Genomic DNA, 13,283 nt, shown 5'->3' with positions numbered 1-13,283 from the left:
CTGAGAAATAAAACTGTGCTTGGAACTCTGAACTATCAAATAAAAGAAAAATGGAAGAAAGCGAGTGTGTGTGGATGTTAGGAGTCCTTGCCACGGGAGGCTATATGCCTTGCAAACCCAGATGTTTTATACTCGGTGGCTCGTGTAACAAGTAACGAATGCTAAGACAGAGGCAAGGAAAGCAGCACTGAACTGCAAGATGTTTACTAGGTCAATATTATAATTGCATATAGTGAGAAAGCTGCTGGATAATCTTGTCAATCCAAGAAAAATGCTTTTATTGACTGTTTACAATCACCTGGCCTGCTTGAGACTGATTAAAAAAATGCTGGCTATGCCTACCATCGAACCGTTTGAAATTATGGTTGAATTTTGTATACTTACTTATTTCCTTAATCAACTGAAACTGGCAGTGTTTTTTTTCCTCAATGCTATCTATGCTTAAAAACCCATCTAATGTAGCTTTCGGTTTTGGATTGCTCATCTCACTGAATTTTGTGTATTTACAGGCACATATGGAGGCTTCTGGGTCATTTTACAATATCACCAAGCAGCAGGTGTACCATAAAAAACACATTTCATGCTTTGGTCAACCGCTGCAGGATCTTTCGTCAGGGAGTCTGTCTCTACAAAAGCATTGAATGTAAATGTATGGACCAGTGAGGCTTTACATACCTATCAGAGGATGCATGCATATGTAATAGCCATTTGCAACTCATCCATATGTGCCATTTAGTAACTCAAACAGCATCTGCCTTGCAATGGAAACATGCCACTAGGATGCTACATGTGCTGACCATTTTATGCTTGTAGTACTTGCTGTAATGCTCGTTGGTTCACACTGACCATTTGAGCAGCGCAAGAACATGATCACAGGAAAAGAAGATGGAAAGAAAGAGCGCCTTTCAGTCCCTCTTCTTTTCCTGTGATCGTGTTCTTGTGCAGTTTTATTGATCATGTTATGCTGGGTTACTATTACTTGAATGCGTAACGGCGCCCTCACTTCACTGCCACTGGAAGGTTCTAGTCTTTGCCTGGTTCAATAGCCCTTAGTTTAGATCGCCCCACCAGATTCTGCACGCCTGAAGAGCTCATGCTGCATGATACGTCATCCTGTCCCGTGTTAGATGCGTGTAGGTTTCTAATGCACTCCTGATATTTTTTTTTGTCTGTGTTTCAGTGTTACTTTTTAGATGTTTCCAGGATCATGCACAAATTCCTGTGAAGCTTTGTGGATGCATTCCTACCTGCGCTGTAGTGTGTTCATTTCCTTCTCTGCCATTGTCATTTCCCTTCATTCACTCTCCAGGCCTTTGGGCTGCGTCGAATAACATTGGCCAGCACTACTGCTTCTTGTGCGCCTTGTTTTTGTGCTTTTTGTTTCCACTTTGTTCCCCTTAAAGCTGGATAGAAACTAGTCCATGCAGTTTCACACTTGGGAAATGCGTAGTCGCCAAGTAGACGAGAGGGGGGGGGGGGGGGTGCTGTTGCAATGCAGCAGTGATACACAGTGGTATGCACAACATATAAGAGTGATGATCGCACCTTGTAGACTAGCAGACAATGCTGTTTTGCCTTTGAGCAGTGTGGATGACTATATAGCTGGGTTCTTTTCTATCACAAATTGGTTGGTTGGTTGGTTGGTTGGTTTGTGGGGTTTAACGTCTCAAAGCAACTCAGGCTATAAGAGACGCCGTAGTGGAGGACTCCAGAAATTTTGACCCCTTGGGGTTCTTTAACGTGCACTGACATTGCACAGCACACAGGCGCCTTGCTTTTCGCCTCCATCGAAAAGCTGCCGCCGAGGCCGGGATTCGACCCCGCGTCTTTGGGAACAGTAGTCGAGAGCCGTAACCACTGCGCCACCCCGACAAATTGAATAAATAGATAAGTTGGCAAAGCACTACTCTTGCTCATTCATTACAATCGTGTTTTCTTCAAGCGTGCAGCCTTGTACTGTAGTCTCACTTCTTCACACTTTTGCAGTGTTGCATGTGGAGACAGGCTCTGTGGAATTATCCATACAAAGGGGTCCTTGCAATGGGTGTATATAGTGACAGCTTCATTTAGGGGGACATTATAAAAATAGCCACTGAGCTCAACAGGGAAAGAGAAGTACATTGCTCTGAGAGGACACATAACATGCTGTAAGGTGCTGTGTTCCAGAGTCGTGAAGCGCACTAAGCCTTCGGTCAGTCCGAGATTGCTAACTAGGTACATGCTGACGCAACTGCATGAATTTTCACTTGACAACCATATCTGTGGAGTACTTACAAGCACTCCAGTGATTTTAGGTGTGTGTAACAGGACTTTTTTGAAATTTCAAGCTGTTTGTGTTGCCTGATAGTAATGCTGCACTGCTCTGGTTGAAGCCAGGAAATTCAACAAAGCAAAGGATATTTTATCCAGATTTCTGCATGCTATACCATGAACAAAAAATGAATGTTGCCTGTCTGTAGCAGCAAACTTAAGCTATTATATGCATATCCCCAGTTGTAGCATCACGCATCTGTTACCAGCATAGTGGTCTTTGAAGCCAGAAAATAAATGTTTATCCTCCCTATTTTGGTTCTCCTCAACATTTGGTTCTTGCCAAGTAATTTCCATTTTCTTGTTACACTAAGCAGCAGCATTTAACATTCTCAAGAAGAATCACTTTATGCAGCGCAAGGCAATGCAAGGTAATGTGGTTGTGCGACGGGATTCTATCCGAATTATCATGCTGTAGAGGGTTGACACTATCGAACCTTCACGGTTTAGTCTCAAGGAAACTTGTTTGAAAATTCATCTTGCTCAGTTGCAACTTGTTATTTGAATTCGTCTTCCCCTCAGTGTGATCAAGGGCCTTGCCGTTGTTAAAGTGTGCAAGTACCTGTATATTGTTGTATCATTGCAACTGGAAGAATGTTTAGCCAAGTTGAAAATTCCTTTCAGATTGTACATTTTTTTTTTCATTCTGCACCATAATATTGCCCAATTCATTAGTCTTATAATGGGCCTTACCATCTTTCTTAGCCATTCATTTGGTGGCATCTTGATCTGTTGAGCTAAGGATAGAACGACAGAAGTTGATTACACGGTATGTGCTCTATTGGGACATGAATTTCTCCTCTTGTTTTTGGCTCAGCACCAAACCCTCGGTACCCATCATAGATATGTACCCTCTTCAGAGAGGCAAGGAAATTAACAGTTTTGTCGGCACACCATCATGATACCCAGCACCCACAACATAACGATTAATCAGAACAAGACATGGCACAGACAAGACAGGCTTGCTATAATCTAGCTATAATTGCAAGAATTATACTTCATGAAGAATCAAGCCACTAAGTGGTGCCGATGCTTCTGTAGTCACATCAGAAAGCAGACAGTGGAGATCATTTCATTAATACAAATTAGTTTCCAGAAAGGTCACAACGCACCCAAGGCTGTTTTCAGGCACAGTACACACGAGCCACCATCAATATTTATGATGGACACGTTGCAGGGAAAAAGCCGTGCATGCATGGTCACTACAGGGGGAAGAACAAACCTGCACAGATCGAACTTTATTTCAGCATTCAGAATGCAAGAGCTTTTCAAATGAATCAAATACTTGCAGGCAATTTCAACCACGAAATAATTAAAAAGTAGAAATTTAAAAAAATGAATCAATGAGAGCAAGAAATCTGCAGTAAATAATAGGTGCATGTTATTGCCATTATCAAAAGCATTTTTTTTTTTTTTGGCTGTTAATAAGACAATGAGGGAAATGTATATTGCAAAACAATGCCGCTGGTCAGCTGTTCACAGGATTTCACGTGACGTCTGAAGTGCTTACATGTGCAAACTGCCTGTCTTGAGAGTACAAAAGCTTATGAGATGCTATTTTCTGCATATACCTTTGGTTTTTCATTGTAATGCACTTGAAAGAACTGTGGTATCAGCCCATTTCTTAGCAAACTCAGTCTGAAATTACCTGCTCCTTCTTACACCTCTGCGACGCGAACACTTGTGATCCTCATTGAGGTTTTCAGGAAGCATTGAAGCATCCGGTGCTGCACGGCCGTTTTGAATGACCACTGAGAAGCTTCCTTCGTGTGCGTTAGGTGACATCGAGGGTGGCGACGCCCGCTCTCGGATGTGCTTCAAAACTCAACAGCGCTCAGAAACAGCTTCGATCCAAGCAGGCTCGGGCACGATTGCACGAGTTGAATGCAGATCGAGTTCAATGAGGATCGAAAGTGTTTGTGTGACCGTGTTACATACCTTCTACTCATTAACTTCTGCTATGAATATCCCTAAAATTTTTGCTCCTTGATTCATACTTGAGTACCAGCATTCATCACTCTCATAAAGTGTTACTGCATGCAGCTTGAGGCATGCCAGATGTAAACATTTGCCTTGTGCCATGTATTTGCACCCCAAGGTTCACACTATGCTCTGTGAGCCGCATGATAAAGCTGAATCCATGGAGCCTTATACACTTTCATGCAGGTGGTTTTCTACTGAGATCTTGCTTGCAGGTACTGTTACTCTTTATTATTATGGCTCACAGTGCGAGTTTTTTTTTTTTTATGAGAATATCATGAGGACTGTCCTGCACAATGTGCAGAAAACTTCCATCCTTCTAACCTTATACTTCTCCAATGGGGAAACTGAATAACACATAAGATGGCATTTCATTTCAGATTGTGTCTGTACTTTTCTTCCTGTACCATATAACACTGCCCAATCTATTACACTTGTCCTAAAAAATCTTACACACCTTCTTAGCTTTCTCAGCCATTTCTACGGTAATCATTCCATTCACAGAACAAGAATGCGTTGTGTGTTTTTTTTTTTTCTCGGCACTAAAACTTGGTTACAAGCCCGCCGTGGTTGTGTGCCCACAACTCATACCTATATATAAAGAGGCCAAGAACACTAACAACAATGCCGTTCGCGCACGGTTGTAATGAGAGCATTCGGAGTACAACGATTAATCCCAATAAACACATCTGTCAAGACATCACACGAAGCAACGATAACAAGCAACCATCGCAAACATACTTCACGAAGCATCAAGCAGCAGATTGGTGCCGGCTTCCCGACGCTTCTCCGTGCAGCCAAAATCGTTTCGCGCACGTAAAACACAGTTTTCAGAAAGGGCACTTCACACCCACGGCAGTTCAGAAGCACAGCACATACACGAAACACGATTGATATCAGTGATTGCTCGCGATCGCTGCACGCAGACGAATGAATGCGACTAGCACAGCTCAAAATTCATATCAACATTCAGAAAACAAAGCGTGCGCAGTGAGCTTTTCACTCGTAACAGATGTACTTGCAGGCGATTTCACCAACTTGGCAAAACAGCAGTCGTTCCGAACGTATCACTTTCGCTACACTCGCACTAATTGTCGCTGCTATGAAACTGTATACGCGCACAGGGAATTAATTCACTGCGGGGAGCTGCTTCTTGATGCTGTCCGTGAAAATCCTGCAGCAATCACAAAGCTCCAAATAAACGTCGAGGCACCGCAACTGTGTAGCAGTAGTACATCTTCCGTAGGTTTGTCGGCCACTCGTCAACTCGGTGCAGGCCAACTCAACTGGGAGAACTGTCACTCGATGCTTGTGCACATGGCAAGGCAAACTTCCAAGTCGCTTTGAATAATAGTAATAAACGAGCAATAGCGACATGAAGTCTATCTTTCATCGACAGGCACCGTCCGCCTAGGCCTTGCTTCGCCTACGCTCGGTCGGCGGCCATCTTTGAAAAAGTAGGAGGAGCTTGCGATGCGCCTCCAGAACGCATGCGACAAAAGTTGAAGTTGACGAACTCTGTGCGGCAGCCGGGCGGAGGACGCATGCCTCCGTCCGCCCCATTGTTAGGACCTGGCGGATGCGTCTTCGAGCGGACGGGCGCAGCGCCCAAATAGTGACCGTACAGCGGCCTTTAGAGCGACATTTTTGCGGCGCTTTAGGCAAATAATGCTCTGAGATAATTCATGCTGCTATCAACTTGGCAGTTTACGGCTGCTTATTCACGAACCTTGAGGCGAATAGGCACGGCGATTGACACGCTGTGTTGCTTAGGCGGGCACAAAATAAGGCCATTCAAGGCCGAGAACAGCTTTGAAACGGGCACGTTAGTTATAGTTATATTTTAGTCTTTTACATTTTGAAACTGGGCCCTTGAAAATATTTTCACGCATCCTCCGTCAGCCAGTCACAAGCTGCCTTGTTAAATAACTCCTAATACAAAACCGCCGAATGTCGGTTCCTCACCGAACTAAAGAAAAATGAAAAAGAAAGGTGAGCTTCGGGGACAACGAGTGATCACCGGACAAGCCTTGGATGTACCCATTACGCGGGGGCCGCTCATTACGCTCGATACATTCGACGTGCGTCGCATCGGCTCTCAGTGACTCGAGGCGGCAAGTACGGGTCGGGTGGGAGAGAGGAAGAGGAACGCGGAGAAAGAAGGGGCTGTTGGGCAACGAACGATCTACGAACAACGGCAGCGGCATGAAGAGCAAAGTCGCGCAAAGAAGAAACTAGCGGTAGTAAAGAAGAGGCGACGGGACCAGAACTCGCCGCTTCGTACTCGTCATCGATTTAGGCCGCGGCGACCAATCTAATTTGTTGGCCGCCCCATACGCGTCGCGCGCAGATGACAACGTTGAAGCTGTCAGCAAGAATTATCGAGGTGCCGGTGCTGCTCCGCGCCTGCTCTGTGAGCACCCCGAAGTCAAGATCGAGCAGCCGGTGGCAGACACGTCGCTTTTGCTTATGAGACAGCGACGTTTGCCTCTCGTGCTCTTCTGGTTGGTTTCATCCGCTGCTTCGTAGGCGAGACAGTGGGCCACCGCCCATTACATGCGTTTCTCCCGATATTCATTCGGCATTGATTCTGCCAATTCCAGGCCTCGCAAAAAACCACGCAATGGTGGAGAAGGTATACATTGACAGTTGTCAGCCAATCGTGAATTATGCCCACTATCGACGTGAACTGTGATTGGTAGGTGGATCATTGTACATCACCTTCGGATATTACGATTAACCCCACGACAGACAATTAACATCCCTGCCTTCCGCCCTCCTTTTCTCCTCCTCCTCCTCCTCCTACATGAGCTTCTTATGCATACGATCGGAAAGTTTTGTACATAGCCGTGATAAGCTGCCAAAGCCGCTGGAGCTTTCTGTATATGCTGCATACTTTGAGGGAATCAGTGCACGTGTACTAAGATGGCCAATCGCAACTGGCTGGCAACTTCGCTTGCGGTAGCTATACCGCGATCTCCAGCACCATGATCTTCGTTGAGACACGAGGCTTTGGTAGACGCACGCGAAGAGCCCTGTGGGGTTACACGATTGACTGAAAAATCGTGTACCTTATACGTGAATTTCAATGCTTTAACTACTAAGTTAGCAGTCAGTGCTTGTAAAAAGATATCGCGTTTGCCTCTTGACTGACTTAGTTCTCATTTGCACGCATTAAGGAAGCCAAGAATCAAGGAAACCGAGGAGTGTGCAGAGAATGTTTAGGTTCTTAATGCGATAGCGTTATAAACGCCGCGAATGCAAAAACCGTACGGCGTCTGTCTAAGTGCCACTCATTGCAGCCAATTACCTGCCAAGTATTGCAGGTAGAAGGTCGAGAGAGAGGATGTCTCATATGCACTTGTAGGGGAGAGGAAGTACGGTGAATCGATGAGTCAGCGAAAACGAAAATCATTAGGAATAACTCAGCAAAAATGAATGTGACTAAGCATGACCCAGAAAAAAAAACGATTAAAAAAAATCATTTATGCACAGAAATGGAACAACAATAGCTTCATAAATGGAATATAATGGTGACTGAAACACAATGGAATCATAATTGCTATGGTATCTGAATAGACTGGTGAAAAAAAAAAGCGAGAAACGTTATCAAATTTCCTGCGCGTCAGTGGAATTGATCTCCCCTAATTTTTATTGGGTTGTGTTGCTTAAAGAGAAATTATTATAGGGTATTCATTCAATAGCTGAAAAGTCACTGACTGAAAAGTATAGAAGCAGCATAAGCCACCAGTGGAATACCCATCCGATGGCCTTCGTAAGTTGCGTACGGTGCTGTACATAATGAGTTACTGCGGCTATCAAATCTTATTACGTTCGTGGATATTTATTGCATTTAGCCTAACATAAATATTGTTCGTCGCTTCCATCATCGTTCACAGCGGTGGGCTTAAATCATCCTGTTTTACGATGGGCTCCAGGAAGCCCTTGATCAAACGGTGAGAACAGCAGCTGTGTAAGCACGTAAAGACTACCAAAAACGAGGCCCCATTCAAGCTGTCGAGCAGACAAGGGGAGGAAAATAGTTACGAAAACTTATCTTTGTTTACAGTAACTGACCAGTGCTACAGGCTCTGTTGGAACATAACCCGCTCGCACTTTCTATTAGTCTCGTGACTCGATGACGGAGTGCCTGTCAACTAATAACGCAGCAGCCTTTTGTAAATATTATTTTCGAAGTACATTGGTTTGCCTCATTACTGATAGCTGTCGATTTTGGCGTCACACCTGAGACGGAAGAAGTGCTGAAGAAAAGAATCGTTAGATTCCATCGATTTAGAGGCTGAGTGTATGTGCGGCCTCGTCTCAGGAAATAGCGACTGACAGACTTGCGACTGAGTCCTATTAATTTTCGCTATTAGAGCACAGCTTTTGCGCCGCGTCGCCGAGAGAAAGAGAGTCACGAGTCATGAGCCACAGATCATGGGAGTCGCGAGCCAAAGAAAATTATTCTTCTCCCAAATTCTATTTGGCTCTTGAGAAAAATAGCGAGTGGTTTGTAACTGCACATACATAAATACAAGCCTCTCTCAAATTATTTGCCTCGGTAGTTCTGAAAAAACGCTCAAATAGCTACGATCAAATTTCGCATTAGGGATTATAATAATCGTCCTTGGAATTTTTGCGAACGACCAGTTCTACGGGTTTCGTTAAGTAGCGACCGGCTGACTGAGGCTGCGTTCGGTTTGCACGGCGCTGCATGCTTTTAGCGAGTCAGTGCACGCGCGTAGGGTCACCCTTTTCCTATCCGAGACAAAGAGGCGCGTAGGAATCGAACGCGCGGTCTGAAACTAGATTACGGCTCCGCCGGAAACGCATTTCGCTCCGCTCCATACACCTCCCCTTGCCGTGCGCTTCTCCCGTTTCGGCACTTTGCCGGAGCGGCTCTCGGAACAATCGCTCACGGGGCGCGATGACGTGTTAACCGATACGCTTGCCTCTGTCGAGGCCTGAGAGTGAGCCGAGCAAAAACACAGGATTGAATATCGCGGCCGTTAAAAGAGAGAGCCCGACACACGTGCGCGTGCCCTCCTATTTGTTTCGTAGCTGTCGTCTTACGCCACCCTATGCAGTTGTGAACAAAGAGCTTATTATGACGGCACCGCTTTTTGTTTTGTTAACGCGAAAGCTCTACTGGGCTATCTGCCAAATCTGTCATCAAAATGTGTCGCTGAATATGACGTCATCACCTTGCAATTTCATACCGAGTCATTGGTAATTAATAGTAATAATTAAAAGTAGTAAAGTAGTAATAAGTAAAATAAAAAGATCAAATAATATTGATTACTAGTGATAACAATTTATGATAAAGATAACTAGTTATGCTTATTGATAATTATTGATATGTAGGCAGCGATAGGTAGTTAGTGAAAACGTCGGCGCAGCGCTAGTGCCTTCTCCCAACGCAGTTTCGGCAGTGACTTGTTTTTTTTTTTTTTTCTGTTTCTTTTGTTATGGAAAAAAATTATTGTGGAGAGGAGAAGGCACACTGGATAAAAGAATGAAAATTGATTGAGATATTAAGCACAGCACGATCTGCGATCTCTTTACCGTGATTCGCGTCTGCGAAATGCCATTGCGCATATGCAGATCGTCTCGAAGCAGCCGGCGGCGCGCACTGGTGGCGTGAGAATGAAATTTAATTTCTAGTTTTAACATATCCCTATCTGCAAACCCCTAGCGTAATTTGTCGACTCGGATTGTCACTGCGAATCCGCAGATGGTCTCAAGCTGCAGGGGAGCCACGCCTGCCGCGTCGAGATAAATCTACGCATGCGTGCTGGCAGCGAGCGGTAGCGGGTAACGGCAGCAAATCGCGGATCGCATTGCGCTTTGCTGTCAATTTGTATGCCGTGACACGAATTCTAAATTCGAGTTATAGGGAGGCGACGTCGAAACTCTAGCCGGAATTTCGAAACGACATAGAAGTTACCAGACGGTCGAGAATATCGCAGGTCATCATAGCTCAGGATTAGTCTCAAACAGCTTTACGGTAATCCGCAGTGGAGTTCCTGTGGCTTGCATTCAACTGTTGTAGCAGTGTCAGCGCCAGTGTCAATGTCACGATTCCATGCCGTGCCGAGCAATAACAAACCATCTAACACCACACCATTCCTACCTAAAGACGGCGTTTATATTCTTTACTTTCATATGCTTTTATGTAGCTATCGGGCATTGTGCGCTGAGGACGTTGCCCAGGCTGCTTCGCAATGGCCATGTCAGTAGCCAAGCGGGCGTCGTCGAGGGTGTAAATTACGGGCATTTTGGACTGACGCGGGCTTTGGAGTAGGCGGTCTTGGGAGAAGAAAAAGCGGGAAAAGTGTTCTCAATCTACCTGTTGCTAACTAAAAATACTTCTACGACTTCTTTTCTTTTCTTTCAGACAATGTGTGTGTGTTCGTAAGGGGGGGGGGGGGGGGGGGGGGGTTGTTGAGGTAGTCCAAATGCTGAGGTCCCGTGCCAACGAACACAGCTCTTGGTGGTGCACACGTCGCCCAAAGTGGAGAGAAGCTTGTGGATGCAGCGGGTTCTTTTCTTTCTTTCTCTTTCTATTTTCCCATCTAGAGGCCACCAAGACCGTGCGGATAGAGAAGAGCAACGGAGAGTTCGGGTTCCGCATCCACGGAAGCCACCCGGTCGTCGTCTCGGCCATCGAGAAAGGTGGGCTGTGGTTTGTTGCGATTGCGGCTCGCGTTGCGTGAATGGCATCCCCTTCTCCGCTCCTTATCCGTTGGAGAAGTAATTATATCAAATTCGCGGAGTGAAAGCTTTAATACAGGTGTGAAATTTCAGGCTAGCAAGGCACTTAGTGGCGGCACGTTCGTTGCACACTGCTGGTATCATTGTGAAATCAGCGAGGGTAATTCCCGTTTCGTTATTGTTCAGTGTGCATACGATCGGCTCCCAGGAAGAGAGCTATGTTATTTATGTTATGTAAGTGAGGTTAGCAGGATAGAATGAACAATACGATTGCCCATACAGTAAGGCGGTGCTTCTCTGAACAGTAAGACCGGCATATACTTGCACAATTCGCTCCCAGCGCGAAACGCTGCCGCCGTGGTCGGGTTCGAATCCGGGAGCTCCGGACAGTAGTCGGGCATCTTACCACTGCACCACCCGGAGGGGAATAATAATAAATAAAAAATTCGCATGCCTGTCTGCAACTACACACATCATTCATTTATTTTTGTATTCGTATAAATGGAGGGAGGCCTAAACGCTAGGCAGTTAAGACAGGTATACACCATGGCACTATATCACCGATTTGAAGCAGGCTTCTCTAAATATATTCAGTGGGTGCATGAAATTTAGAAAGGCAAGGCAGGCTTTTGTGCTTTTCATTATTATGCGCGCAATTAAGGCACTTAAGTAAAGACACCCTAACAAGAAATGTTGACCTGTAAGTAGCACGGGGGGGGGGGGGGGGGGGGGGGGGGGGGCATGAACTACATTGGTTACACTTCAAATACAAAATACTGCCTAAGCCGCAGTTGCTTGAAAATTAAGGAACTTTCGGTTTCAGCAGGGGTACTATTGGAAGGTAGAGTGCAAGCATCCAGTACACAAACGTAATGCACCAGTGCGCGAACAGGCACTTTGCAAGCAGCGTATATTCGCAATGGCATTATAAAATCAGGCAAAACAAGGAGGTTTTTGCTTTCAGAAATTCTATGGACCGTACACCCGTTCATCCCCTATAGCGTTATTGGCGGTGAGCTGCAACATCGTTTCAGGGCACGCTTCATGAAAAGACGCAAAGTTGAAAAGACCCTAAATTAAAACCCACGCGTCCGAGACCCACATACTCTCTCGAGCGTCTCTCAATATACTGGCTTGGGCAACTTACACAGCACCACATATATCCGCCACTAAAATGATACGCATGATGAAGCAAGAACAGCTGCTGTTGTACAATACAGAAAAGGGGGTTGGGGAGGGGTTTCTTGCCATTACGCAGGCGCCGCGATGCTCTGTTGAGTTTTAACGGTCCGCCTTTTTCGCGCCCACCACACTACCATTAATCTTAGCCCGCGAATGGTGCGAACGACGGGGGGAAAGGGGCGTGGCCGCGTCTCGACTATCGACGGAGTCGAGCGTATCTTCATCCAAGTTAAGCACTGAGCCGGATGCGGTTTTGAATCCGCAGTCACAAACGATAAATCACGAGAGCAACGTAAATATCGAATGAGAACAGACTTTGAGTTCGTTCATGCTTGTGCAGGCTTCAATTTTTGTTTCCTGTGCGACTAGACGGAGACGACTGCGGTCACTTTCTCAGCACTACCCACCAACTTGTTCTCGAGCAGGTGATTTTTTATGGCTTGTAGTTTACCCGATTTCGCGAAGATTAAATACCATATCCAAAACTAGTGCACCATCACCGCAGTGAAATAAAAACACTAAAACTTTCAGATACCAAATACAGACAGGGTTCGGGTTCATTCAGTCAAAAAGCATTCCCAGATTGGAATGAGGCGCTTTTCCTCCAGCGAAGTTCCTGATAAAACTTGTCTGCATTCCATCACTATGGAATGTAAATTTATTCCACCTAGGGAGCCTTTCTTCGCTGCGTTTCAGTCATTTATTATTAATCCCTTCAAGGCGCCAGTTCGAGGTGTCCATAGAATTTTGCATTCATCACTACAGGTAGGATTTGAAGATATCAATGTAAATTATTTTTACATTCACATAAGAGCTCAATGAGGAAACTATGGAAGTTTACTCCGCTTACTCATGGTGGCGTATTTTACGGTCCTCCCCTCTGGTAGCACCTTTCATTGAACCTGTTAAATTCTGGCAGCCTTCGAGTGAGAGCCGTAGCGATACCAAGCAACAATTACAGGACTGCGCTTAAGTCTGCTTAAAAGCGGAATTGGCGAAAGTAGCATTCATCATCATCAGTAGCGGCAGAAGCAGCCGGACTATACCCACTTCAGGGCGAAAGCCTCTCCCATGTTTTTTCAATTACCCCGGTC

The 13,283-nt window shown here is 45.4% G+C and overlaps 1 protein-coding gene across 1 annotated transcript in view; it reads left to right on the top strand.

The window, feature by feature from the left end:
* Window positions 1-13,283, top strand: part of LOC146208188 (uncharacterized) — a 52,329-nt gene that overhangs the window by 13,559 nt on the left and 25,487 nt on the right. The window contains exon 5 of the mRNA XM_084591831.1: window positions 10,873-10,968. Coding sequence (XP_084447957.1) covers window positions 10,873-10,968 — 96 coding nt within the window. The remainder of the gene's footprint in view (window positions 1-10,872; window positions 10,969-13,283) is intronic.

The sequence above is a fragment of the Amblyomma maculatum genome, chromosome 1 (genome assembly GCF_055883805.1).
Source record: "Amblyomma maculatum isolate TAMU_Amacu chromosome 1, ASM5588380v1, whole genome shotgun sequence".
Lineage (NCBI taxonomy): Eukaryota > Metazoa > Arthropoda > Arachnida > Ixodida > Ixodidae > Amblyomma > Amblyomma maculatum.
This window is presented reverse-complemented; position numbering and strand designations above follow the sequence as displayed.